This window comes from Balaenoptera musculus, chromosome 15 (assembly GCF_009873245.2).
Source record: "Balaenoptera musculus isolate JJ_BM4_2016_0621 chromosome 15, mBalMus1.pri.v3, whole genome shotgun sequence".
Lineage (NCBI taxonomy): Eukaryota > Metazoa > Chordata > Mammalia > Artiodactyla > Balaenopteridae > Balaenoptera > Balaenoptera musculus.
This window is the reverse complement of record NC_045799.1, coordinates 72,840,881-72,868,780: the sequence shown is the minus strand read 5'-3', so window position 1 is coordinate 72,868,780 and position 27,900 is coordinate 72,840,881. Positions and strand designations below refer to the sequence as shown.

At 52.2% G+C, this 27,900-nt stretch overlaps 3 protein-coding genes across 8 annotated transcripts; 1 reads left to right on the top strand and 2 right to left on the bottom strand.

Annotated features, from left to right (window-relative positions):
- Positions 1-219: 219 nt before the first annotated feature.
- On the bottom strand, positions 220-8,480 carry LOC118881156 (alpha hemoglobin stabilizing protein). 2 transcript variants are annotated; one of them, XM_036825716.1, is made up of 3 exons: positions 7,489-8,480; positions 805-883; positions 220-557 (listed from the first exon to the last, which is right to left on the bottom strand). In XM_036825716.1, the coding sequence occupies exons 2-3, from the start codon at positions 877-879 to the stop codon at positions 324-326; spliced, it is 309 nt and encodes a 102-aa protein (XP_036681611.1). In that variant the 5' UTR covers positions 880-883; positions 7,489-8,480; the 3' UTR covers positions 220-323. The 2 variants fall into 2 exon arrangements, with proteins under 2 accessions (XP_036681611.1, XP_036681610.1); XM_036825715.1 differs by lacking the exon at positions 7,489-8,480 and adding an exon at positions 6,575-6,802.
- Positions 6,801-20,516, top strand: RUSF1 (RUS family member 1). Of its 3 annotated transcripts, none has more exons than XR_005016461.1 (13): positions 6,801-7,138; positions 7,349-7,463; positions 11,638-11,683; positions 13,308-13,340; positions 13,424-13,529; positions 15,753-15,854; positions 17,980-18,050; positions 18,130-18,314; positions 18,396-18,453; positions 18,831-18,901; positions 19,334-19,448; positions 19,569-19,712; positions 19,823-19,900. XR_005016461.1 is itself a non-coding variant. In XM_036825713.1 (13 exons), the coding sequence occupies exons 1-13, from the start codon at positions 6,839-6,841 to the stop codon at positions 20,475-20,477; spliced, it is 1,407 nt and encodes a 468-aa protein (XP_036681608.1). In that variant the 5' UTR covers positions 6,801-6,838; the 3' UTR covers positions 20,478-20,516. The 3 variants fall into 3 exon arrangements, 2 of the variants coding, with proteins under 2 accessions (XP_036681608.1, XP_036681609.1); XM_036825713.1 differs by lacking the exon at positions 19,334-19,448 and adding an exon at positions 20,380-20,516; XM_036825714.1 differs by lacking the exon at positions 19,334-19,448 and adding an exon at positions 20,231-20,316.
- On the bottom strand, positions 20,232-27,169 carry SLC5A2 (solute carrier family 5 member 2). 3 transcript variants are annotated; one of them, XM_036825710.1, is made up of 14 exons: positions 27,020-27,169; positions 26,413-26,484; positions 26,232-26,336; positions 25,200-25,364; positions 24,784-24,889; positions 23,997-24,077; positions 23,616-23,845; positions 23,168-23,303; positions 22,823-22,930; positions 22,546-22,696; positions 22,256-22,424; positions 21,965-22,180; positions 20,735-21,204; positions 20,232-20,450 (listed from the first exon to the last, which is right to left on the bottom strand). In XM_036825710.1, the coding sequence occupies exons 1-13, from the start codon at positions 27,143-27,145 to the stop codon at positions 20,773-20,775; spliced, it is 2,097 nt and encodes a 698-aa protein (XP_036681605.1). In that variant the 5' UTR covers positions 27,146-27,169; the 3' UTR covers positions 20,232-20,450; positions 20,735-20,772. The 3 variants fall into 3 exon arrangements, with proteins under 3 accessions (XP_036681605.1, XP_036681604.1, XP_036681606.1); XM_036825711.1 differs by lacking the exon at positions 20,232-20,450 and having other exon boundaries at positions 20,546-20,999; positions 21,075-21,204; positions 27,020-27,168; XM_036825709.1 differs by lacking the exon at positions 20,232-20,450 and having other exon boundaries at positions 20,544-21,204.
- Positions 27,170-27,900: the final 731 nt, after the last annotated feature.

Here is a 27,900-nt window from a genome sequence, read left to right as displayed (position 1 = left end):
TTCTTTAGCCTCTGCCGGCTGGCCCCTCCTTCAGGCTATTTTAGTGCTGCCCAGTGGTTACTTAAGGCTGCAAACCTCTGCTCTAAGGAATTAGATCTCCAAGATCATATCTAGGAAGCAGGGTGAGGGAAAAGGGACCAACTGTCTCCACGAGGCAGCGATGGAAACCAGAGAAGAGCCACAGAGCCAGGAAAACCATCAAAACAAGTACTGGTCTTTATTGAGGTGTCAGGGTGCAGGAACACCATGAAGGAGCAGAGCCTGAGGCCTTGAAGAACACAGAGGCAGCATTTAAGGGTCTCAGACAAGCCTGGGTCTCCCGGCTAGGAGGAAGGCAGCCTGTGGTCGGGTGCTCCCAGGGACTTCAGGAAGTTCCTGTATTTGTCCAGGAAAGAGGCAGACAGAGTATCCAGCTCTTGCCGAAGTTCCTGCACAGCCTTGTCCTGCTCTTGCTGCTCCCCCACCATCTGCTGCCTGTAATAGTTGATGTAGAAGTTCACCCAGTCGTTCACCACAGTCACCATGGCTTCTTCAGGGACAGCAGGATCCGAGAAGACCTGGGGGGGAGGGTGGGATTGGGATGCGGGAGGTCAGGATTTGGCAAGGGAGACCACGCTCGGCCATGTGATTCAGGAATAACCACAAATTCTGACATCCTCTTTTCTCTGATTTGTATTACCTGTCTCTAGTTGTTTCCATCAACTCAACCATTACCCTCCCAGCTCCAAATTATTCTCCCTTCTCTGTCCTTGCCCACCTCCCAACGCTCCAGGCCTGTCCTCTGAAACAGAGCATCAGACTTACCTGCTGATTTAGCAGAATGTTAAACTCCTTTATTCCTGTAGCAATGAGATCCTTATTGGTTTGAAGAAGGGCCATCTGCCTGATTAGAGAAAGAGATGGAATTTAAGAATCTTTTTCTCCCAGGGTATTTCCCCCAATCTCCTCACTCCCCTTAAGCCTCCCTGGGGCCCTGCAGGGTCACCTCCCCTCCACCACCTTTCAAACCCTGCCCTGCTCTGAGATCACATTTCCCCCAGGTTGGCTCACTGTCAGGTCCAACAGTGCTATGTACAGACGTCTCACCCACACTTTTCAGGGTCTGGATGTCCCTCTGTGCCAAGCTAGAGGTAGACAAGGAGTCCAGTGTCAGCCAAAGAGGGAAACGCCCTGCATTTAGGTCCTGAGGGAGGGTGATAGGTCAACCAGGGGAGGGGAAGGAGGGAGAGGCTTCCCTGAAATTAGAAAGATAGCAAAGCCAAGAGAACAGATAAGTGGGGAGACCCAGAAAACCAAACCAGGGAAAGAGCCATGCCCTCTCCCCCATAACCCAGAATCCAGGCTCCAAATGCTAACAAAACTAACAGTAACTGTTAGATGCCCTGTTATGAGAAAGGCACTTTAAAAATCATCCTAACAAGTGGTGGCAATTATTCTCCCAATTCATAGGTGATATATTAATAGCAGCTAACATTACAGTTATCATTTGTGCCAGGCACTGTTTCAAGCAAGTATTAAGGTATTTATTCTTGGGAGTTCCCTGGTGGCCTAATGGTTAGGATTCAGGGCTTTCACTGCCATGACCCGGGTTCAGTCCCTGGTCAGGAAACTGAGATCCTGCAAGCCACATGGCGTGGCCAAAAAAAAAAAAAGTATTTATTCTTATAAAAACTCCTGTTAGGCAAGTTCCAATAATAGTCATATTTTGCAGATGTGCCATCTGTAAGATGGGGGGGACTGGACTCTACTAGGCTGAGTTCCACAGGAATGGAGACACATGTGTCTTATTCTCTAACATATCATCGGGTACTTAACAAAGCAAAAATACTCTTTTTCTTTTTTTAAAATATTTTCCTAATGTTTTCCATTTTTAATAGATTTTTTCAAATTTCAAAATCACCATATACTAACTGAAATAAGTAAAACATTATAAAAATTCACACTGAAAAGTGGATCATTTTTGCTCCCTTCCCCGACAAAGTAACCAGCATTCAAGATGTGTGTATTTCCTGTCACATCTTCCTCCATTCAAAAACTAGTTTTCATAGGCACCTATACACTCATGGCTTGTTGCTCTGCTTTTTTGCTTATAGCATTATCTTAATTAATACACAGCAAATTAACGTCCTTTTGGTGTACAATGTTTGGATTTTAATACGTAGATTCATGTAACTACCACCACAATCAGGATACAGAACATTTCCATTGCCCCAAAAGTCCTTCGTGCTACCTCTTTGTAGTCACCCCCACTCTCATCCCTAAATCCTGCCAACCACTGATCTGTTCCCCATCACTACAGGTCAGTGTTTTTGAGGATGTCCTGTGACGGAGTCATACAACATCTAACCTTTGAGACTGGCTTCTTTCACTCAGAATAATGCCCTTAAGCTCCATCCAAGTTGTTTCAAGTAGCAGTGAGCTGTTCCTTTCCATTGCTAAGTGTGCACCACATGGATGCACCACAGTTTGTTTATTCATTGACCCACTGGAGGACATCTGGATTGTTTGCAGTTATTGGCAAGCATGAATAGAGCTGCTACAAATATTTGTGTACAGATTTTTGTGTAAATGTGTTTTCATTTATTTAGGGTAGAAAGTATTTGTTACCACTAGGAGAAATAATTGCAATATGACCTGACAAAGAAAATGTATACAGAATTTAAAACAAAGTCTTAATAGTTCAATAATAAGACAACCCAGTTTTTTTAAATGGCCAAAAGATTGGAACTGGCACTTCACAGAGAAGATATGCAAATAGCCAATAAGCACATGAAGAGATGTTCAACATTATTACTCATCAGGAAAATGCAAATGAAAGCTATAATGTGATGCCACTACATACCCACTACAGCGACTGAAAGTTAAAAAGACTGATTAAGTGTCGGTAAGGATATGGGACAACTAGAAATCTCATACATTGCCAGTGGGAGGGTAAAATGAAATGTCTGAAAAAACAATTTGGCAATTTCTCATAAAGTTCAACATACACTTACCACATGACCTGGCAACTCCACTCCTAGGTGGAGTCCATACACATCTACAAAAATAATTACATGCAAATGCAAATGTTCATAGCAGCTTTATTCATAATAACCCAAAACTGGAAACAACCCAAATGTCCAATAACCAGTGAGTGCATATACAAATTGTGGCATATTCATACAGTGGAATACTACTCAGCAATAAAAAGAAACAGACTAATGGTACTCATGACAACATAGAAGAATCTCAGAATCATTATGTTGAGCCAAAGAAGCCAAGCATGAAAGCCCATATACAGTATAATTCCATTTCTATGAAATTCTAGAATAAGCAAAAATAATCTATAGTGACAGAAAGCACATCAGGGGTTATCTGCGATCAGAATACAAGAGTGGACATTAAAATGCACAGATGCCCAAGAGAACTTTTTTAGATAACGGGAATACATATCTTGACTATGACAAGCATTCTTATATACTGTTCGTAGGAGTGTAAATTGGTAAAGCTTTTTAGAGGGATAGTTTGACAATACTTGTTCAAATTAAAATACACATACCCTTCAGCCCAACAATTCTGCTTTGGACTCATTTTAAAGAAATATTCATATTCAATGTACAGAAAGGCCTGTACAAGGAATTTATCATACCTATTTGTAATAATGAAAAAAGCAATATGGGGATCTTTATAGAAACTATGGCACATTCACACCATGGCATGACATGCAACTATTAAAATAAATGAGGTAGCTACATATGTGCTGATAGGAAAAGATCTCAAAGACAATGTTAAATGAACTATAATTAGAGCAGACCACCTCAGGCTGTGAGTATGGGAGAGGGGATTAAATGTAAAACTATATTTCTCTCTCTGTGTTTCTCTCTGTCTCTCTGTCTCTGTCTCTCTCTCTCTCTCGTGGTAAACAATGTTTACTTCTGGGCATTGACTGGTATTTGTTGGAAAATGGAAAGAGGGATCAATGTCAAGGGAGAATTTGACCTTCTCCATCTATATTATTGTTTGAATTATTTTACAGCGAGAATGTATCCTTCCATTATTTTTATAATACTTAACAAGAATACAAAATAAAAAAGAAAGAAACAAGATGGTATAGTTCTAAAACCATTAGCCTCAAATTGGACACCTGCCTCAGGGCCTAGAAGAGTAGCACCTTCTCACTAAATATCTGTTGAATGAATAGGAGAATGAATGCTTTTGCCACTTTTCAGCTCTGTCACCTTGATGAAGTCACTTCACACATGCAAACCCCAGCTTCTTTGTTTAAAGGAGGAATGAAATCATACCTATAAGGGTTATTGAGAAAATAAATTCATTCATTCCACAAATAGGTATTTGGCACCTGCCTTGTGCCAGGCTCCGGGAATACATCAGTGCCAAAGACAAAGTTCCTCTTCTCTGGGAGCTTATGTTCTAGTTGGGGGAGTGAGAGGATGAACCGTAAGGGGTGAAGTCTGAAAGATGAAGCAGGGCCCAGTCTACAGAGCTTCATGGGCCATGACAAGAAGTTCGTGTTTTATTTTCAAATATGAAGGAAAGTCATTGAAGGGTTTGGAGGAGAATACTGCAATCCTCTTCCATAAAAGTAACAGGAAGCTGCTGAAAGGTTTCGAGCCGGGGACTTTTAAGCTGTGTAGGGAGTAGACCATAAGCGGGCAGTTGTGGAAGTGGGGAGATCAGTGAGGATAAAGTCAAGGAGATGAGCAGCTTGGAGTGTTCTGCCCGGTGCTTACTATACTGCTGAATGCAGGCTGCCAAGAAGTCTCATGGGGTAGGGGAAGAGGAAGCATCCCTCATCTCTTTGTCAAGCCACTGATCTGGACACTGGGGTTGCAAAGAAGTGTATGAGCCCTCGTCAGGCACTTACAGTCCGCTTGGGAAGACAGGACTTAGATACCTAATAAAAGCAAGTACAAGCTGGCTCCAGAAAGCATATGCTAAGCGTTACATAAGTTCTACAGTGAACAAGGGTTGCCATGGTCTCTGAGCAGGGAGAGGTCAATGTGGACAAAGATGGTCAGTAAAGCCTAGCGGGTTGGTAAATAGTGTGACCGTATTTCTCAGTTTGCCCAGGATGGCTCCAGTCTGTTAGCCTGATGTGATTATTCACGGTGCCTCCTTTAAAAACACTCTCAAAAATCCTGATTTGGGGAATTCCCTGGGGGTCCAGTGGTTAGGACTCGGTGCTTTCACTGCCATGGCGCCGGGTTCAATCAATCCCTGGTCTGGGAACTAAGATCCCGCAAGCCGTGCCGCACAGCCAAAAAAAAATCCTGGTTTGGACAATATGTCATATAGTAGTGCTGGTCATGAGGGCCATATGGAGCAAAAGGCCTCACATTTGAATACTTGACATTAACTCCAGATAATGGTCAACACTTAACTAGCATGTACTATGTACCAAACATAGTTTAAGAGCTTTACACATATGACTCATTTAATCCTCATCCCAACTCTATATGGTAGGTACTAGTATTATTCCCCTTTTACAGGTGAGGAAACTGAAGGACAGAGTGTTGAGAAACTTGCCCAAGGTCTCACAGATACTAAGTGACAGAACCTGCATCCAAACTAAGGCCCTCTGGTGGAATTCATTCCTGGAGGTTAATCTCAGTTCAATATACCCACAGAAGCTAACATTTAAAATATTACATGTTTGTATCCCTTCAATTTTTCACTCTCACAGGAACCAAACAAACAAACAAAAAATCAAATGCCCTGGGTCTACCTCAGCCTCAGAGACTCTGTCTAGGTTTTAGGTAAGGTGAGGTGGGGTGGAATAGCATTCCAGGCTGAGGTCCAAGAGAAAGATGATAGGTTGGGAGAATCAGAAGTTTCAAGCAGGGAATCAAACTGTGAGGGTCCAAGAATGCTGGGCTAAGGAACCAGGATATTTTAGTTTCTGAAGAAAAGAGGACTCTTTTAGCAAATTTCTATTTTGAAGGCAGCACACTGCACTAGATGGGAAGGAGAAAGGGAGAGAGGGAAAGAGAAAAAGAGGTGAGTTTGGAGGGAAACACTGTCTTTAGACTTTCCCCCCAATTTCATAGACCCTCTCCCCCAGTAAACACAGAAGAACTTCTTGCCTATTTCTCCTATTTGCTGACACTATTCACTACAATCCCTTGATTTTCTCGTTCCTCAGATGTTCTTAGGATCCTTTCAGAAATAATACTCTTCCAGTCGGGAAAGGCTGAAGGGTAGAAAATTTCTAGGGGAGGGAGACGCCCAGAAGGAAAACAAAAACCCAAAAAACCACAAACAAACAAAAAGGGAAGCTATACAGGGCCTCAGGGATCATCTGGTCCAACTTCTCATCGTGCATGCATTCATTCATAAATATTATCTCTTTTACGCACCTACTATGTGTTGGGTACCGGGGATAGAATAGGAGTAAAATACAGGCCCTGGCCTCACAACAAAGAAGCCACCCGAGGACCAGAGAGGGACACTGAGTTGCCCAAAGCCACACAGCTAAAAACTCTGTGGCCGCACCGGGTCTCAACACGATTCCCTAGGGACGCCCTCTTCCCTTCTCCCCATAACCCTAAGTCGTGGGTCACAGCAAAGCAGGTACCTTCAGGGCTTGGCGGGCCAAAGGGCTCCCGCGGCCCCAGACAAGATGCTACAAAGAACCAGGACCGGGACCAGCCCCGAAGGGTCGAGGCTGGGCCGGGAGGTCGGAAAGGAACCATCTGGTTCCTGGGCTGGCTGGAGGAGTACGCGGAGGCAGGAGGCCCTTCCGCGAAGGAATAATGCCCCTTTGCAGCCGCCGTAGCCGAGCCGGACGCGTCTTCCGGCCACGTTTCTCTTCCCGCGGAACTAAAGGGAGGAATCCAGGATGGCATATGTCGCCAGCACTGAGGCCCCACTGTGCTCCGAGCAGTTCGGCTCCGGGACGGCCCGGCGCTGCCGCGCCGCCGCCGACGGGAGCCTGCAGTGGGACGCCTGGGGGCGGCGCTGGTGGGCGTTCTCCGGGGCCTTCACAGCGAAACCCGGAGGACGAGATGGGGGCGAAAGGGTGGCTCCCGGCACGGCCGTCCCACCTCTTTCACGGCTCCTGGCTGTCTTCCTGCCTCAGGGCTTCCCCGATAGCGTCAGCCCGGACTATCTGCCCTACCAGCTGTGGGATTCCGTGCAGGTCAGCCCGGCCGAGTGGGGAAGGGAGCGACATGTAGCCGGGGCAGGGGAGACAGCGCGCCACCTCTCCCTCCCCACTTACAGACTGGACACTGACGCCCAGAGCCGAGCTGTGACACGTCCCAGGCCACACACCCGGGAGAGCTGATAACAGGTCTTAGACCTCCATGCTCCTGCGCCCACTCCTCACCCCACTTCTTTTCTTCTCCAGGCCTTTGCTTCCAGCCTCTCGGGTTCCCTGGCCACCCACGCAGTCTTGCTGGGCATAGGGGTAGGGAACGCAAAAGCCTCTGTTTCAGCTGCCACGGCCACCTGGCTCGTGAAAGGTGAGCTGGACCCCGGGAGTCTCACCGATCGCTCCTCTCAGCTCTGCCATTTCTCTGTCCACTTTTTCCTTCGGCTGGGAAGCCCAGCCCCTCCTTTCCCCTTCTCCCAGTGTTTTGGCGCCTAGCTCTGGGCTCTGATGAGTATGTTTATTTACGCATTCCTGTCTGATTAGATCCGGGAGCCAAGCCTCCCCACTTCCTAGAAGAGTGCCTTGTACCCCGTTAAAAAACAAAATTCAACTGAGTAAATTTTAAAGATTTGTATTGGCTTTATTGACGACTGACTAGTAACCCATGGCGGGAACACCCTCATCCCGCCCACTAGCCTGGGTAGCTGCACTCCGTTCCCCATACGTACTGGGCAGTGTCCCTTAATCATCTGGAGCCCAGATCCCTAAGTAAACCGTCCCCTCCCCTTTACTCCTAATCTGTGGAGGACTGCCTAAGAGTTTGGTCATTGAATAAAACTGCCAACTGCCTTGGGTGTGGGAAATTAGTTAATTCTAGACAAAAACAGTTTTGTAATAGGTCCTGAGTGGCAGAGAGGAGGTTTGGGGAAGGATGAAAGGCATTTTATATCCTCTGGGATACTAGATGATGCCATGAATAAGAACTATAGTAACTATCTGTTGAATGTGTACCGCTTTTTGAAAAACCACTAACGGGGGGGAAAATAGATACAGTTTGGTACCGTGCTACCTAGAGAGTGAAGTAGAGAAGAAAAGGGAAACTGTCCACATCAGGAGGGCCCATGGCTCTCTCCACCATCCTTTGTCTTTCACTGTTGTTCCCAGTGGCGGTTTAAATCAGACCCAAGGTAAGGCTCATTCTGCACCTGGCATCAGCCTGGCCACAGCTCTGGTGAGCCTCCGTGGACCTTTTGGAGAATCTGGAGGCTCCTGCTTATACCCTTACCATTAAGACGAGCCTACTGTCCAAATGTGAGTCACTGCTGGAAAGAAGCTCTTTCTCTGAGACTGCATATCAGTGGAGAAGTGGTGGTGATCTGTGCCTCTTGTCCTAGTTGTCTCTTCTTTTAATAATAATAGTTCCCTGAACAGTACTTACCGTGTACCGGTCTTTAAATGTCCTGACTCAGTTTTCACAATAGTTCTGAGACGGGTATTGTCATTATCTCCATTTCATAGATGGGAAAACTGAGGCACAGAACGGTAACTTGCCCAGGGTCACGGATGTGAACCCAGGAGGTTTAGTTCCAGAGTACATTTTCATACCACCACACTGTGCTTAATTTGGATCTTTTCCATTCCTCTTCTCTTGGTTAATTGTTTGGAATGCAGTGGGAGCTTGGGTCAGTAGTTCCATGTCATTTCTAAGCACCCTAGTCTTATCACCAACATGTTGCTTATGTATGTCTTCAGCTCAGGCAAGTTACTAAGAAAAAAATAAGACCATTTTAAGATGTGGAAAAATATCCTCTTACTTTAAAGCCTGTTGTTGATATTAAAGGAAACCCCCTTAATTAGAAAGGATATTACAAACTTGTTTCCATCAAACATGGGAAATTTGTATGCAGAGCTTTATATAAGAAACTCCCTTGGAATTTTTTGATGTGGTCACTTTTAGTTACAGATCTCTTAATAGAACATGACGTTAATTGTCATAACTAGCAATAGTAATACTACTAGCAGCCAATATTTTGCCAGCTGAGTGTATGCCAGGCATTTTGACATGTAATATGTAACTTAATCTCTGCAGCAGCCATATTAGGTAGATGCCTTTACGAGTACCTTTTTCAGAGGGGGAAGCTGAGGCACAGAGAGGTTTAGTAACTTGCCTAAGGTCACACAGGGCCAGGATTTGGACCCAGGCCCACTGACTTCTGTGTCCCGCTCTTAACCACCCACTCTTTGGCCAGTTAGGATTTCAGAGTGGAGCCGAGTACAATTTATGGGCAGTTGATCCCTTACTAGGACTCAAAATTTTTAGATCTTACAGCATGGCCAGTTGTAAGTGAGGCAGAGAGGAGCAGGTGGGAATTAAGTTTCCTGGTCTAGTGGCCAGTGTTGACTTTCAGATAATAGGGAGGATGTATGTCACTGCATCCTACTGCCAACCTCCAGTTTCTGACAAGGGCCCTGCAGACTGCCTCCGATGAAAGATAAGAGTAGGCCCCTTTCTTGTGTGAAGGACATACATACCTGATTGGCGAAGACTGTGCAGTCGGAGGGAAGAAAAATAGTCTGGCCTTGTGAGCTCTCAACCAGTAAAAGTAACCTTGCCACGTTCAGAGTCACTAAAATGATCCAATACAAAAATCTTGAACAATGAAAATTTTGTGTAGAATTAAAAGTACTTGAAAGGAAGAGGGTGGGTGAGTGACAGCGGGAGGAGGCTTCTAAAGCCACCCTGGGAAGTATAACTTCCAGGGACAGACAGGACAGAAATAGAGAAGCCGAGCAGGCTGGATGGGAAATGTGTTGTACACACGCCTCTGAATGAGGCAGCTGCTGCTCAGCCCCAGCCAACTGGAGCGGTAAGGGGAAGCAGGCCTGGTGCTGCCGTGTCTTCAGGTTCTTCTCGGAAAGCTGTAAATCCAGATTTTCTTGTAAAATGCCCCATTTTCGTTTATCAATCTTCGAGCTTCAGTTGCTTCATCTTCGAAAGGGGAAGATCCCTCAAGCTCGTAGGATTGTTGTGACGATTGAAAGACACGGGTATTTCAGGTTTCTGCCAGCGTGCTTAGCGGTCTCCTTCAAGTCCAAGGCTGGGTAAAGATGTCTAGCTGGAAGGGGTCAATGCCCAAGGATGGCCGCCGTGGCAAGAGGAGAGGGAGGAAGGCTGGCCCATGTCACCACCTTTATATGTCGTGGGACGTTCTCATCCCTCCTGCCCACAGCCTGGTTCTCCTTCGTGCAGTCCCCCACTTTAGGGTCCCTGCCCTCAAGCTCAAACAAGCTAAGGGTCCTCTGCCCGCTCTGCCTGTCCTTCCCTGTGCCCGCAGTGTGAGGCCTTCTCAGTTTGATTCTAGAACAGTCCTTCTTTGTGATCCCCCTGCTGGGCTTAATGAGTACTACTCTCAGTATAAGGTAGGGTCTAAATCAGTGGTCGGCAGACTTTCTGTAAAGGACCAGACTGTAAAGATTTTACACTTTGCAGGCTGTACAGTTTCACTTGCAGCAACTTGATTTTGCCATTGTGTTATGAAAAATGCCATAGACAGTCTGGAAACAAATGGCACAGCTGTGTTCCGGTAAAACTATTTACAAAAACGGCGTAGAAGCCCATAGACCACCGTTAACTGACCCTTGGTCTAAATCAGTGTTTTTCATAGTGGCTGCTGCCTGCTTTTACACTGGCTTTTGAGCCTGGAGCCATGACTCTGGCTCACTGTGGTGCCCCCCAGGCCTCACGGCAGTGGGTAGCCAAGAAGCACTTGTTGTGCAAGTGACGGTCTAGTGGGTTCCAGAGACTTCTCTGACTCTCCCTAGTCTGAGGAGGCCTCTCCCTCTGCCCTGCACTCCCAGCTCGCTTGTCACCAACCTGCAGTTCAAATCCTTTTTATTATTTATACTCTGATGACCACCTGTGAACGCACTGCGCAACCTAAGAGCTAGAATATCAACAATAACCCCTGAACTTTCCACACAGAATTTCCTGCTTTTTAAAAAAATAGTTTGACCGTATAGATATATATATGCAAACACGATATTGTTTAGTCTCAGTCGTTTTCGAGCTTTATGAAGAGTATACTGTGCTGTATGTAGTCATCATGACTTACTTTTTCATGCAGGATGATAACACTAGGATTCACCCATGCCGATGTGTGTAATTGTGGTCCATTAGATTTTCACTGCTGTCTAGTATGCCCCTGAGTAAATGTACCAGAATTTGTTTATGCATTCTCCTGTTGATGAGCATTTGCATTATTCCCAGTTTTTTTCTGTTATAAACAATGCTGCAAAGAATATTTCTGGTCCGTGTCTCTTGGTGTGCATGGGTACCTAGTTGTCTGGGGTACATGCTGAGGGACTGCTAAGTCTAGGCACTTCTGACCCCATAATGCAGCTACGTCTATCTAGAACTTATCATACCAGACTGAGCTCCCAAGGGCAGCGATCCAAGGTGGAAAGCCATCTCAGTGCCAGGCTCTGCCAGGCCCTACAGCCCCCAAGACTCTTGCTTGTTCCTTACCGATGCCTCTCTCCCCCAGATTCAACTGGCATGCTGGGCCGCATCATCTTTGCCTGGTGGATGGGGTGAGTTTTTCTTCCCAATCTGCAGACTTCTAGCCACTCTCCCTAGACAGGAGTCATGTCTTTCTCAGCCCTGGCTGTATTTTCAGCTCCCCCTCTTTCCTACCAGTCTCCAGGGGTGGGGAGATTTAGCAGGTATATCAGAGCTAAGGAGTCTTTAGTGAGTACCCAGTACAGGTGACTTGCCCAGGGTCACCAAGCAGTGAAGCCACAGAGCCATTGCCAGGATGAGATCTGCCTTCAAGAGCACCGATTTGCCCCTCTGCTGCCCATCATGGAGAAACACAGGGAGCCACAGGCTCTGAGCATCTCTGCTGGCTTGTTAAAAGGGAAGCTTGGATGGGACAGTGCTTAGCCCAGAAGGAATACCTTTACTCCAGAGGCTACTGTGGCGGTTTAGATACTTGGTTGGACTTTGCTGAGTGGGGAGTGGGCTTGGGTAGGTCATCAGGATCCCTGTCCGACATGGGATCCATATCACCATTTATCTAGAAGGGATTGAGGGTCTCGTGCTGCCTGCTTCCTCCTTGAGTCACTACTGGGTGACCTCAGGAGTGAGTTAGTATCTGCCATCAGTCGTGCTTGTGAGGTGCAGTGAGCTATGTAAAGTGCTTAGCACATAATAAGTGTTCAGTAAACACCAGCTGCAATTACTAACCCTAACTGGACCTCACCAGCTCTCTGTGTATCCTCTCTAATCCTTATAATAACTGTGTAGAGTAGGATTGAATGTTTACCTTTTCCAGATGTGAAGCAGACCAAGTCACACAGCTTGTAACTGGTGAGATGGGATTTGAACCTAAAGCCTGTGGTCTTTCTGTGGCATCAGGCAGAGCCCAAGACCAGGCCCACGTGTGCTAGTCCTGCCTTTGCCGTATATTCGTTCCATCAGGAGTTCCCCATGTGCATCCCATGCCCCATCCAGGAATGCTCCCTTTCCCTCTAGGAGATTTCAAATTAAGGGTCAGGGCTAATGCTGCAAATTCTGAGCTGGGCAGGGGGCTGCAGCATCTCCTGCCACTGGGATCTTGGAGAAGTAGTCCCTGGGGGTTTGTGCAAGGGCCAGGGTGTCACTCGGCCTGCAGAGGAGGGAACCATCCGTGGCATCGTGTAATAGAGATATCCTAGGCTGGATGTCAGAGCCTGGCTCTTTCGGCCTTTTCCCCCCACTGCCATTTGATCCAAGGGAAGTCATATCCCTCTCTGGGCTAGTTGTCTATAACATGCAGGGTAGTGTTTACACTATATTGTTTATGGAATATGTGGACTTCTTGCTGGGTACCTTCTATGAAGCAGAAGGAAGAGGAGGGGAGTTGGCAGAGGAACGCAGGGATGGCCTCTCTCCCAGGAGGACCCGAGGGTGGGGAGCAGCCACAAGACAATCAGTTTTTTCCTTTGGTGCCTCATGGGTTCGTAAGGGGGAAATATGAGTGACCACTGAAGGTCCTCCCAGCTAATGGTAGCATTTCAGGCAGCAGTGACGGGGTGTGGGGACAGATGTCTGGCTGGGGTGTGGGTTTTCCTGAGCCCTTCGGACCTTACCAAGGCATAGGAATGGCCTGCACTGTCCACAGGCTGTGTTTTCTCCTTATATCCAAATTGCAAACCAATCTCTCCTCCCCCACAGGAGCAAAATGGACTGTAATGCCAAGCAGTGGAGGTGAGAAGTGGCTGGAACCAAGGGGAGGGGGAGTCTTCTAGTATGAAGGTCTCTGACCTCTGACCTCTTATCCCTTCCCCCAGGCTTTTTGCCGACATCCTCAATGATGTAGCCATGTTACTCGAGATTATGGCTCCCATATTCCCCATCTGTTTCACCATGACCATCTGCATCAGCAACCTGGCCAAGGTACCCACCTCTGGGGCACCCCTGTACCCAAGATACCTGCCCTGGTGGTGCTGTGTGCGGGCTCACTTGGGGCCCACAGGGGATCCCAGCCTGGGCCCAGTGTTCAGGGCATTTCTAGAAGAGTGAAGAAGTTCAGATGTTTCTTCTGGGACTCAGTCATGTATTCTGATCCTCCTCCAGCCAGACAGCCTCTAGAGCCTCGGAGAGTCAGTCTAAGGCAGTGTCTGGAGCCATGGGACTGGTGAGGGAGCTCTGAGCTGAAAGAGAGTAAGGGTGGTCCAGTGTCAACATCTTGGGACCAGCTCCCTAGCTACCTTTCATTCTTTCAGTATAATATTTAGGGTGCCTACTGCATGTTTGGCACAGAATACAGGCCCTCCCATCTTTGAAAGAAAGCCACACATAGTTAAATATTTATCAAGTGATAGCTATAGGTATTCCAGATGAGAAGTGTAGGGGGCTGTAGAAGGGTTCAGCAGGAAATCTGGCCTGGTCCAGGGATGCAGGAAGGTCTTCCCTGGGGCTGGGTCCTGAAGTATGAATGTGAGGTACAGCGTGGGCATTCTGAGCAGAAAGAACAGTGCAGGTCAAGGTCCAGTGGCAAGACAGAGCACAGACCGGACAGCAAGGCTGAAGGGGCGATTGGGGTGAATCCAAGCTCTTCTCTGCCAGGCTGCTCACCCTCATGATTCCTTCAAGTTGGCCTCATCCAGATGAGGAAACTGAGGCCTAGCAAGGTTCGGTAAAGAGCTCAGCCTGTCTTCGCCACAGGGTTAAGAACCTGGCACAGAGTAGAGTCTTAAGATATGTAAGACCCATCTTAAAGGCCCATCCATCTGTTCAAAATCACTTGTGTTTCTCTGCTGGGCACTACTGATATTTAGGAGCCAACAGTTCTTTGTGGTGGAGGCCACTGAGCTTCCCTGGCCCAGGCACTAAAGGCCATGAGCACCCCCTCCCCCTCCAGGGTAGGAAACCACAGAGAAACCAAGGATTGTGACCTCTGCCTAAATTCTGCACTAAGCTCCGCCTTGGGGGCCTCAGTCTCTTCATCTGTCGAATAAGGGAGTCGAACAGGGCCATGAACTTCCCCTTCCCCACCTTCCCGCCCCTCCCTAGAGTTCCAGCACCTCCACCCCCGAGGTACACCAACCAGAAGCCTGGTTGTCATCCATGCCTTCGTCTCCTCCCCCTTTACCTGTCACCCTCAGCTAAACCTCCATTCATGTCTGTTATTTGCCCTCTTAAATCTCTCCGGTCCTTTCACGCCTCCATCCCCATGTCACCTGGTGGTTCCTTGCTGCTGAAAAAGCACAGTTATTTCCTAGGTCATCTCCCTGCGTCTATTCTCACCCCTCTTCAGTCCTTCTCAGAGCAACCCCATAGTCCTTATTAGAGTGGAAATCAAATCTGGTCACTTCCCTGTGCCCATTGCTCTTGGTATAAAGACCTTAACAAGGCTTGGTAAGTTCTATGTGATCAGGTCCCCGCCCATCACTCCAGCCTCATTTTGATCCACATTCCTCTTACCTTCAAACACTGCCTATGTAACAACTAGTTTATTTGTTTACCATCTGATGATTTATAAGCTTCACGAGGGCAGGGGTTGTATTGAAGTCTCTCACAGCACCTAAATCCGTATCTGACATCTAAAAGAGATTTGATAAACATGAACGAAGTCAGTGACCCTAATCGATGAGCTCTCCCATCTCAGAGGGAGAGCCCTAAGAGGTCAGGGCCACTGGTGTGGGTTTTGAACTGGCCTGGAAGGCTTGGCTAGGCCTCGACTGGGGCAGGAAGAGAGTGGAGTTAGTTCCAGGCAGGCAGAATGTAAGCACCAAGTCGGAAACCGGACTTGGCTCTGCAAGGGGGAGGGTGCAGCCAAAGCAGAAGTTGGAGGCTGGGGAGGTTCTGGGCTAAGAATGGTCTGTGGGCCTCCACCTTGCGGGGAGAAAGTGAGTTTCCTTGGGGCTGGGTCCACAGGGTGGTGTGACAGGCAGACCTTCAGTTTTCTCCTGGAGCAAGACAGGGGAGGTGGGCCTAGTGGAAATGCGGGGTGAGAACAGGAGACCAAGGACAGCATTCAGGGTTTTGCTGCGGGGTGGCCTGAGGCCTAGTTCTCTTAAACTGGTTTGAGCCATTTATTTGGCTCACCCACAGAAACTCCTGTGTTGCAGCAGATTATGGCCACGCTGACTTTCACTCTTCCCTTTCCCCACCCAGTGCATTGTGGGCGTGGCTGGTGGGGCCACTCGGGCCGCACTGACCATGCATCAGGCCCGGAGAAACAACATGGCCGACGTGTCAGCCAAGGACGGCAGCCAGGTGAGCAGCCAGAATTGCAGGGATGGTGGGGGGAGCGCGGATGTACGGGAGGGGGAGGCAGACATCAGACCAAGCCACGATTTGGGCATATGAAGAGAAGCACCTGAGTGCTCCTGCGGGGCGGGGTGGGAGACAGACGGGAGCAAATGTAGCTTCTCCCTGCTCTGACTCTTAGGATAGGTAGTCGGTGTGAGGGCTCGGGCTCGGGCTCGGGCTCTGGCAGCAACAAGTCCAAGCTGGTCATCTCAGCCCCTGCCTGCTGCCCGTGAGGTCAAGAGGGAGCCCTTGCCCTGGACCTCGCCCTCTCTAGGCAGAGCCCCGCCCTGGGAGGTGCGTGTTCTGACCCCATGAGACCCCACGTGTTAAAGCGCCTGGCAAGTCAGAAAGTGCTCAGCACGTGAGGAGGCCGGAGTCACTGCCGAGGCCTCCGCTGGGCAGTTTAGCAAAGCTCTTCCGGCCCAGCCCTCACCTGACCAAAGGAGCCTGAAGTGGAGGTGGAGGCACCCTTAGGCTGAACCCTTCAGGTATCACCTCCCTCCGTACCCCGGTGCTAAGTGCCTATGTGCACTGCATCGATTACCTCTCATACCAACCCTGTAAGGTGGATACTGTTATTATCTCTCTTTTACAGATGGGGAAAGTGAGGCCCAGGGTGGTCACAAGTGTGATGGTTTTCTTTGACACTGAAAGCAATTTAGAAACCTCTGTTCTCTCCAGTCCTACTTTCTGGCCTTCTCTTATATTGTTTTGTTAAATAGAACTTCATTTAAAAAAAAAAAATTGACTAACTCCCTTCAATAATATTAACACAAGCTAATGTTTTTTAAACATTAACCATGTGCCAACTATTTCATTTGTGTGAACTCATTAAATCCTTACAATGGTCTTGTGCAGGGGTGTTCATTGTTGCCACTCTACAGATGAGGGGAAAAAAGGCACCGAACGGTTGAGTCTCCCTGGGTCCCCTTGGGCACATCCCTTCTCCCCGGAAATGGTTGGATGAGTTCTTCCCCATTATCACTTCCACAGGTTGTTAGGGAGGGGAAATAAGTACAACCAGCCCCGTGCCTGCTGTCTCACCTGCCCTCTTTCTAACCCCCAGCCCCTTCCACCCCCGGATGCATTTTGCAAGGCCCCAGGGCTTCCTCAATTCACGGAGGCAGTAACATCATTGGGGCAACCGAGGCACGTGCTCAGCCCCAGACTAGGCCCCTGCTTTCTGCTGATGTTGCTTTGTTGCCACTTGATGTGGCTGCTGGAAATGACTGTTCCCACCTGGGGGAGGGGAGGTCCCAAGGCCCCTGATCCCCAGTTTACTGTCACACCCACAGCCTTTATTTCCACGGCCCGCCCCTTTGCCAGGACGACTGGGTAAGAAGAGCTGCAGTCTCAGGCCCCCTCTGCGCCAGAACCGACTCTCCTGGGGAACCCCGTAGTCAGGGACACCAGTCCAGACTCCTCCTCTCTCATGATGAGTTGGGGGGCGGTGACCAGGGGTCTTCTCCCCTAGGGTAAGCTCAGTCGGGCCATCAGAGGGGTCTGATAATATTGATTCTCAAGGGAAGTTTGGATCCTGTGCTTTTCTTCCTAGGTGGTTCCTTGACTCCTTTGCAAAAGTATCTGCTGGTTACTGGGCGGATGGACCTTTTTTTTGTTTTTCTGTTTTTCGGGGGTTTTTTTGTTTGTTTTGGCCACGCTGCATGGTTTGCAGGATCTTAGTTCCCCAACCGGGGATCGAACCCATGCCCCCTGCAGTGGAAGCGCGGAGTCCTAACCACTGGACTGCCAGGGAATTCCCTTTTTTTTTTTTTTTTAAACCACCAAATAAAGTAGTTGTACTCTGTGGACATTTACTTGCCTGAGTGTAGGGCTACACTTTGACTCTTGCAAAACAAAGAAGGCATGTTCCACAGGCATTCCAAGGGCATTGCACCTACCTGGGCAGAGAAGCAGCTGGTATCTTAAATGACAGCTCACTCATCAAAAACATTAAAAATTTCCTAGGCACCCTTATCAGTGTAGGGAGTGTCTGGGGCAGGGAGGGGTGTGGTGAAAGGCACTCAGGGGTATTCATTCTGGCCTGGAGGGGAGCCCTCCAGCTCGCATCCCCTCTGCCATTTTCCAGGAGACGCTGGTAAGCCTGGCAGGGCTCCTGGTCAGCCTCTTGATGCTTCCCCTGGTGTCAGATTGCCCTAGGTAAGCCGGGATCAAGGGCAGGGAGGAGGCGCCCCGCTGGGCCTCTGCTCCCATTGACCACCTCACTCTGTCACCCCAGCTTAAGCCTTGGATGCTTCTTCTTCCTCACTGCCCTCCACATCTATGCCAACTACCGGGCAGTCCGGGCCCTTGTCATAGAGACCTTGAACGAACGCCGGCTCTGGTTGGTTCTGAAGCACTTCCTTCAGCGGGGAGAGGTACTTGGCCCTGCTTCAGCCAATCAGATGGAGCCGCTGTGGACAGGTGAACCAGCCCCTCGGTTTCAAGTCTCCTATGTCTCCTAGTCTCCCCCTGCCTGGGCCTCCTGACTCCAGCTTCCCACAGGTTTCTGGCCATCTCTGTCTCTATCCCTGGGGGTCCCCCTACACCGTGTGACTTCCAGGTGAGTGGCCCAGCGTCTCCCACCCATCACCACTGTCACGCCCTCCCCACACGGGCTCCCTGTTCTGATTATACACTGGCCTCCCCCAACCAAGCCCCACCTCTCTGGTTCTTTATTTCCACCGAACAGACTTGGGCGTCAGTGTGGGTGCTTGAGGGCAGCAGGTGTATAATATGAAGTAGATATAAGGGATCTTATATTTGTTGGATGCAGGAAGAAAGGAAGGGTTGATGCGGGGGAGGGGTAACGGCTGAGGGATGGATGGCAAGGAGGTGCAGGACGGTTAGGGTTAACAGTGAGGTGGCTGTGCAGTTGACTGGGTGGTCACTGCTGCCTTTGTCTTCTCCTCCCCCACTGCACGCTCTTCTCTCCTTCAGTGTCTTTGAGCTGCAAAAGCTGGTTGAGGGGCACCAAGAACCCTACCTCCTTCGCTGGGACCAGTCACAGAGTAAGTGTGCTGCGTTCCCCCAGCTTCAGACTCACCCTCCTGGGCTCAACCTCTCATTCCTCCAGCCCCAGGGCCCCAAGCCCTGGACACGCGCTGGACAGTTTGGAGTCTGCCTAGTGTCCTGAGGGAGCTCTAGACTAAGATTGGATGCGTTCAGATTATAGCTACATGCCCCAGTGAAGTTCCCTTTACCACTCTGTAAAATGGCGCTAACAATACCTGCCTTATTAGCTGCAGGGTTTTTATGAGGATCAAATAAGGTGACGATGTAAAAGCACTTTGTACATTGCAGCACACTCAGATAAGATTAAGACCCTTGGTTATCCCTGAGGAACCACTTTCCTCCCCTATCCGGGGTGACCTCTTGAGGAAGCATGTACTGAAGTTTACTGGTCTGCTGGTCGTGTGTTAAAAGCTGCTTATTCTCACTAGCCATTAAAGACGTGCAAAATAAACCCACCTCAGGGAGCTGCTCTGAAGTTGTATTTTGGAAATTACTTGGCCGGAGCACTGGGGAGCAACATGAGATGAAGTTGGAAAGGAAAGGGTGAGAGATGGCCTTTCATGCCAGACCAAGGCCTTTGGGCCAGACAGGGATGAAGCAGGCTGGTAGGGTGTTCGGGGAGGTGGCCCTTCCCTGGTACCAGTCTGTCCCTGGTCTCTCCAGACCAGGTACAGGTTGTCCTGAGCCAGATGGCAGGCCCTGAGACCATTCTAAGGGCTGCCACTCACGGACTGGTGCTTGGAGCCCTGCAGGGAGATGGACCCCTCCCAGGAGAGCTGGAGGAACTGAGGAACCGAGTACGGGCTGGTAAGTGCCTCACAATCTAGGCTGCTTCTGACTCAAAGTAGGGTGGAGAGAGGAAGGACCCTGTTCAGCTTGGGGAACCCAAGAGCTTCTGGTTCTTCACCCCACTCCAGGTCCTGAGAAAGAGAGCTGCGTCATCGTCAGGGAGACCCACCAAGTGTTGGACAAGCTATTTCCAGAGTTCTTGAAAGGTAATATCCTTCTGCTTCATGGCTCCTAGGCCTTCTCCCAGAGGCCCTGTCTACCCCCATCCCCACCCCTTCACCTGGAGGGTGGAAGACCTGGGTTCCTCTCTGTGATCTCTAGTCTGGACCTCAGTTTCCCTGTCTGCAGGATGGGGAGGTTAGGATGGTCTCTGAGGCGCTGTCAGAGTTGACAGACTTTGGAATCCCAGTTGGCACTGGAGAATGGTGGTGGGGGCGGGGAAGGCTCACAAATGACTGATGATGCTCTTTCATTTAGCACCTACTCCGTTCTGGTCCTTTTTCATGTGCTGCTCAATGAATTCTTGCTGCAACCAGATGAGGTTTTAGGCTCATTTTATGCCAGAGATTACCCAGCAGAGGCAAGGGGAACCTGAGCAGTACACCCAGCCTGTGCTGCTCCTTCCCCCTCCCCGGGGTCAGCCCAGAGTCTCCTCCCCAGCAGTATCCCTGTGCCCTCTCCCCAGGACTGCAGGATGCGGGCTGGACGACTGAGAAGCACCAGCTAGAGGTGGATGAGTGGAGGGCCACGTGGCTCCTGTGTCCAGAAAAGAAGCTCTTGTGAGCAGCCCGGCCAGAGGCCCAGGTCCCAGGACAGGAGCCTGGAGCAAGGACACTTTGGCCACAGCAGGACCTGGGAAAGGCAGCTTTATTTTTGCTTAGGGGCACCGATGTGGCCAGTTGGCCAAGGAATTGACTACCAATCAGATGGACTGGGCCCCAGGCAGAGACAAGGTAGAGAGAAGGGGTACCAGGGCCTTCCCCCTGCACTCTCCTGCCCCAGGCCCTTCTCACCACTGCAGGCTCCCCACCCCCACTCACTGCAAGGCTGTGGCTCATGGCGCCCGACACAGTTGACCTCAGGCGTAAAAGCCCCAGAGGAACGTGGCCACAGCCATCATGAGCAGGGCATTGAGGCTGACGACACGGGCCCAGCTTGGGTCCTCACTGATGTCCTCCAGTCGCCTGGCTGCGGCAGCCATCTCCTCCTGGGTAGGGCGTGGGGGACTGCCTGCCCCACCCCTGCTCATTCCACAGAACCAGAGCAGGCACTGGCGCAACAGGCCTGGTGCTGGGGACGGGGGCTCTGGGAGAAATTGCGGCCGTACAGTTAGTCGGCTCCCCCAGCTCCCCCACCCCAGCTCCCCGGGCAGTGCCTTACCCTCCATCTCCACCGCGTGCTCAGGGCGCCCGTTCTGTACAGGGGCTGAGGGTGGACCTGCTAGCTCCTCAGCATCCAGGTCCTCCCGCTCCTCCTTGCTGTACCGGAGACTGAAGACCAGGCGGTGGAGCTGGGGAAGGGTGGGAGCAGGGACCAAGTGGGAGTGCCGTTCCCCCACCCCGAACCTGGAGGTCTCTCATCCACACCGGCACTCCCTCACCTCCCTCTGTCCAGCCTGCACACCCGCCCAGGCTCACTCCAGGATGACCTTCCACGGCTGCCCTTTGCCCTCAGGCTAAACCCGAGCTCCTCAGCTGGGTGTTTAAAGCTCTTGGCCCTGCTCAGCCCTCTGCTTCATCACCCTGTCTACACTCACGATTGTAGTACTTTAGTCTTACAGCCCTGCTAACAGTGTTCCTTCCCGTGGGTGTTTGCTCACAGGGTTCCCTCCTGCTGCCTTTCCCCTTCTCCACCCGTGGGGTCCTGCCCATCCTTCCGGGCCCACCTCTTTTGTCCTCCCCCAAGTCAGCTCTGCCCTGGGGCACCTGCCTTGCCACAGCACAAGACCAAACCCTTTTTGGGCTTTCAGGGTAGTACTCTGTCCCTCTCAGCCACCAATCAGGCCAAGACTCTGGGGGGCTTTAACCTCCCCCACAGTCTTCTTCAAGCCGCCTCCAAACCACCTCAAATAAATGTGATTTAAATAAAAACATTGTACTTGCTTTGCAAATGAAGCTTCAAACTGGACTCTCAGCCTGCCCTCACCAAGCCTCGGTATAGAAATTCAGGTGCTACCCACTGGGAGTTCTGGGAAGCAGACTGGCCGACTGCTGGTGGAGAGGGCCCGCAGCGGCCCACGTTTGGTGCCCCGTCCAGAGGCCCGCTCTTACGTGCTTGCGTGGGATGGGCGGTGTGCACAGCGAGACCACGAGGGTGAGGAGGCCGGTGCAGACGAAGAGCACGATGGCGAAGTAGAGGTAGTGCACGCGGCAGAGGAGCGCGGGGCACGCCGAAGGGCGCACGCAGCTGCCCGAGCCAAAGGAGAACTCGGGAACCAGGCGTGCCAGACCCATCAGCAGGCCCCCGATCAGTCCCCAGAAGGCGCCCTGCGGGGCCAGAGAGCGCATCAGCCTCGGGTTTCCAAGTCCGGCGCCGAGCTCCCAATGAACACACACACTCACCTTCTCATTAACGCGGGGCACGAAGAGCGCCAGCACGAAGACGGCCGACACCGGCGGCGCCAGGTAGCTGGAGACCGACTGGATGTAATCAAAGAGCTGCCCGCCCTGCGCCGCCTGCACCACGGGAAGCCAGGCCACCGACACGGCCACGATGAACACCACCCAGAGCCTGCGGTGGACGGCCATCAGGTGGTTTCACCCGGGACCCCGTCTCCCCCTGTCCCTACGCGTGCTCCCTGCCCCCACCCGGGGCTGATTCGTGGGGCAGGAGATGGAAAACCCAGGCCCACCGTCCTACTAGCAGCAACTCGCGGTCGCCCGCGCGGGGCCGCAGGCGCGTGTAGATGTCCATGGTGAAAAGCGTGCTGCTGCTGTTAAAGATCGAGGCCAGCGAGGACATGAGCGCGGCCAGCATGACCGCCAGCATGAGTCCGCGCAGACCTGCGGGCCGACGGAGCCGTGAGTCTGGGGCCACGAGGGGGTCCCGGGAGGGTGCGGGCTGGGCGAGGAGTGACTCCTCCCACTGGCGCCTGTGGGCAGCGGGGCAACCCGGGGGCCCGCTCTCACCGTTGGGCATGAGCTTCACGACGAGCCGCGGGTAGGCGATGTTGGAGCAGCCCACCTCGGTGCCACACACGCGCTTACACACCTCTGGCACCACGCACGCCACCTCGTCTGCGGGAAAGGGCACGACGCGGCTAGGGCGGCACCGGGTCTGGAACTTCGGATCCCAGAAGTGGGGACGGGGAATCCCAGTAGAAGAGAGATGGGACCCCCGGGTGGGAGGTGGGACTGGGTGGCCCAGATCTCAGGACGGGAACGGAAATGGGAGACAGGCACCTGTATCCTTGCACAAGAAAGGGGATGGATGGGGCACAGGACTCTCGGTCGGGGCGGGGTTGCAGACGTTACCCGGGTAAAGAATGCGGCTGATCATGCCCGGCATGACCATGAGGAACATGGGCATCAGCTTCAAGTAGCCGCACAGGATGCAGCCCGCCTTGATGTGGGTCAGGTTTTTCCCAGCCAGGCAGCGCTGCACTATGACCTGCGACGAGGGGCGTTCAACTACCTGCGTCCAGTCCCGGGTACCCCGCCCCTCCCGCCCTGCCTCAACTCGCTGCTCTAATCCAGACCCCGCGGCTGGCCCATCGAAGCGGGCAATTCAGCTCCAAGCGCAGACCCTGACTCGGATCCAGCTCCATCTGGTTTAGCTCTAACTGGCGGGCTTCCCGCTCCCTCGGACCACGCCTTCCACCTGGCTTCCCAGATGGGTTCAGGCTCCACCCATCTCAGCTCCGCCCACCGCGGTTCCAGTTCTGCCCCAGCCTCGCTCCCCGCCCAGGCCCTGACCCCGCACCTGGTCGCTGCACCAGTACCAGCTTGAGACGATGGTAAGCCCCAGAAGCAGCGCAGGCCACGGCAGGTCCCCCGTCACAGGGTCCCGGAGCAGATGGTAGGAGTCGGGCCGGGGTCGATAGCAGGAGCTGGAGATGTTGCCCACCGCCGGATCCTCGGACACCGTCAGGGACGTCATTGCCCCCAGGTATTTGTCGAAAAGCCCCGAATACCCGCCCACCTCGTGGAAGGCTGTGAGGGCAAAGCAGTTAGGGGACATGGTGCCCGCGACAAGGTCCTTCCTAGGACCCACATGCCGCAGACGCGCGATGTCCCTGCTCCCAGGTGGAGAGATCTGCGAACTGTGACCTCTTCGCCCCTCCCCCATCAGCTGAGCCCGTACCGTAACCCATGAGGACGAAGGCCCCCGCGAGAATGACGAAGGTCTGCACCGTATCCGTGTACATCAGCGCTGCCAGCCCTCCTGCAATGGCCTGGGTCAGTGGAGACAGCCCAGACAGGCTGCCACACTGTACATACAGTGTCTTTGTGCGAATTGGAAAAGGGTTCCCCTTTCCTGGAGGGCAAATTTCAAAAGGATGGCCCATTCCCTGGGCTCACGCGCTCCAGCGTCAGGAGGCAGGGCTGCGTGAGCACAGTGGGGCTGCGTTTTAGGCTCCACTAATGCCAGGTGCCCACGTGCAGGACTTCCGCTACAGGCCCTCCTCTCAGCCCCAGTTTTCTCTTCTGTGTGATAGGAGGAGGTGATTCTCTAAGGTTCGATTCTCATCCCATTTGAAGGGCCGGGCTCCTCAAGCCGGCCTTGGTACCAGGCCCCACCCACGCTGCTCCAGCGTCAGGCCTCGGGCACCACCCCAGAATCCTCCAACCTGCACTGGGTTTGGTGAGCTTTGGAGTCTGGCCAAGTCGGCTCTCCCTTCCCAGGTGTTCAAGAGCTGTTAAATCTTCCTTTTTGCCCAGGCCCAGGACGGGCTCAGATCTCTGAACTTCCAGACCAAATCCAAGGAATGTGGAGGGGGGGAGTAGTTTGCTTTCCAAAGATTTAGGTCCTTCTCCTGCTTGGATCACATCACCCTTAAGAACTTCTCCAGCCCGCTTTCCTTTGGTGACTCCCCTAAGCCCCGCCCACAGATCCACGCTCCCTTCCCTAAGCCCCTGCCACCTGCCACCTGTCACAGTGTAGATCATGGTGATGCCCAGAAGCGCGATGACGGAGGCATAGATGTTCCAGCCCAGAGCCTGTTGAATGAATACCGCCCCGGAGAACATGTCCACCTTGGGGGAAGGAGCAAGCGCGCAGGTCAGGACCCAGGGGCCAGGGTGGGGACCCAGGTCCACTTTCTGCCCAGATCACGACCCTATGTGGCCACACCTCAAAAGTTCCCTCGTTTTTAGATGCCCTGGTCTTCCCAGATACCTCTCACTATGGTTGTCGCCCCAGAAGCCTATTCCTTCCAGGCCCTGCCTCCATCACGGTTCTTACAGTCATTGCTCCTTGGTCCCGTCCCGTCCAGGGCTTTCCAGAGACCTCCACTGGGTGATCCCACCCTACCAGGGTCCCGACCAACTCCCCGCGCATGCGCACCGAAATCTTGGTGAAGATGTACAGAAAAAGCGAGAGCACGGACAAGTAGAGGCGGATTCGATGGCCGCCAAAGCGCTTGCGCAGGTACTGCGGCATCGTAATGACGCCCGCGGTCAGGTACACGGGCGCGAAGAGCCAGCCAAGTAGCAGCACCACGAACAGCGCCTGCGGGCACAGCGCGACAGCTGAGGGTCACTCCCTGTGGGAGATCCTGCCATGAGTGCGTCCTCGCCCCGATGGGTCTGAGGAACCTTCTTCTCTTGGTGAAAAGTTCTACTCCAAGGCAAGGTTGCAGGAGGGGCCCAGAGGACACAGATGCAGATGTCCCTGGGCCCTGGTCATTAGGGACAAGGTCTTGATACTTTGTTGGGCCCTTAACTAGAGCCCTTCTTGCCCTGCCAGGCCATGACCCCTGGCCATCCCTCCCAAGATGGTCCCTATCCTCCTCGTCCTCCCCCCCACCCCCACACACACCTGAATCCAAGCACAGAACCCTCAGCCTGACCCCCAACCTCTGCCTTCCCTCTCCTCTCCACCCACCCAAACCTTCCGTCCCTCAAGGCTCAGCTCAGAGGCCTCCTCCTCCAGGAAGCCCTGAGCTCAAAGCCCTGATTTTCCCAACCCTCCGTCTCCTGCCCACTTCTGCAAGGGGCTTTCATTTAGCCCAGTGATCCTCACAGGCCACAGATTCAGAGAGCATCAGAAGAAGCACTTCACTATCCTTGAGACTGTTCACCCCACTCCAGAGAGGAGTAAAATCAAGGCCACAGAGGGCGTGGCTGGTCCAGGCTCACATAGCGATAGCGAGTCAGGAGCAGGGCCTACCCCTGCCCTGAACGTGGTATCTCCCACATGCCTCTGCCTCCAAGCTGGCTTCATGAACCTCCCTCGAAGCCCAACCCCACCTCACAGCTGGGAAGTCCCACCTCTGGTCTCACATCCCCACCTCTGCCGCCTGGAGCCTCTCCAGGTGTGACCCTTCCAGGGGTTCCCACGGGGAGGTGGGGGTTACTGGCAAAAAGGGGCGCTCACATTCCACTCAAATCCAGCCACAGCCAGGCCGCTTGCCGCGCCCGTCCCTGCCAGGCCCACGAAGTGGCCACTGCCGATGTTGCTGGCGAAGAGAGAGGCCCCGACCTGGGTAGCCAGAGGTTGGGGTGAGCCAGGCTGCTTCTCTAGGCCTCCTCCCGCTCCACAGCCCAGTCTCTCTCACCGGCCACCACGCCATGCTTCGTCCCGCCAGGAAGTAGCCGCCAACGGTGCCTCTGTTGGTTCTGCACATGGACTGGGGGACGGGAGTGGGGAGACGCCTGGGTTTGGGGCACATCTTTGGACCTCATTAGCCTCCTCAACACATTCCTCAGCCTTGTTTCAGGCTGAAGATTAACCAGCACACGGCTCCCCTGACGGTTCATACCTGCACCCCCAGCCTCCTCCCAGGCACCCAGATCTACCCAGACCCTAACCTAGGGTCCGGTTCCCCAAGCCTGAGTGTGGCTGCATTCGGCCGCACTTTCCTGGGGGCCCTGGATATGGGTTTCTGGTCAGCCAGCCATTATGTAGAAGAGACCTCGTTTACAATGCTGTCCCCATGAAGACCCACCAACCCCTCAACTAGTCCAATCCAAAGGTGGACAGACAAGGCATGCATGAGTGTGGGCTGGGCCACCCTGGGGCTAGCAAAAGACTTACTTGCCCCCCACCTCGGGTTTCTCCCTCAAAGATCCAGGCATCCTTCCCCTACCACACATCGGGACTGTCCGAGACTTTTCCCCCAGGCTCCAAAAGCGGGCCCCCAGCAGCATCCCCCAACTTCTCACCCACAAGCCGACACCAATGACCAGCAGGAAATAAGCCGCAATGACCAGGATGTCGGCAGTGTTGTCAATTAGGGCCCTCTGTTCCCCCAGCCCTGGTGCTGAGCCTGCCTCTGTGTGTTCCTCCATTCTGCCCAGGATCTGCCCCTCAGGGCACCAGCCCCTGGATTCCCCCCGGGGAAGGATTAATGGTTACCCCAGGGGCAATGAGCCGACAAGTCCCCCCTCCCCGGCTTTGTTTAGCTGAATCAGTTCTCATTGAGGCTGCAGGCTGGTCCTGCGGAGCTGGGCACTTTCAAATTCAAGAGCACTCCCCTTCCTGGGCCTTAGCCCCCACCCCTTCTCCAGAGCTCCAGGCTCAAAATCACTTCTTTCACCTGCTAAAAATGCCTACCCTTCAGCTTTGACCTAGGGATCCTGGCTGAGCCAGCCCCCTGATTCTGACTAATCCAGAGGGATCATTTTCAAACCCAAATCTGACAGTGTCACTCCCCTGCTTAGGAAGACTCCATAGCTCCCCATCACACCCAGGAGGAGGCAGCAGCTTCTCAGCCTGATGCCCCGACCCCTGCCCACCCTTCCCCTTGCTCCTCTATACCAAACCCAGAGTGAAATCGTATTTCTTTCACATTCCCTTGCCCAACCCGGCCCCTGTATTCTCATACCCCCAAACTTTTGTATAAGATGTGCCTTCTGCCTAGAATGCCTCCCTGCCTCCCAGATGGTCAGCTCCTACTCAGCCTTTAGTGCCCAGCCCATGGCATCTCTTCGGGAAAAACTTCTTGGACTTTCCTGACACAGTTCTGAGCACATTGCATGGACCTTGCCTGGGTCCAGGTCTGTCTCCCCAATTGACCAAAGACTCCCCAAGAGCAGGAAATGAT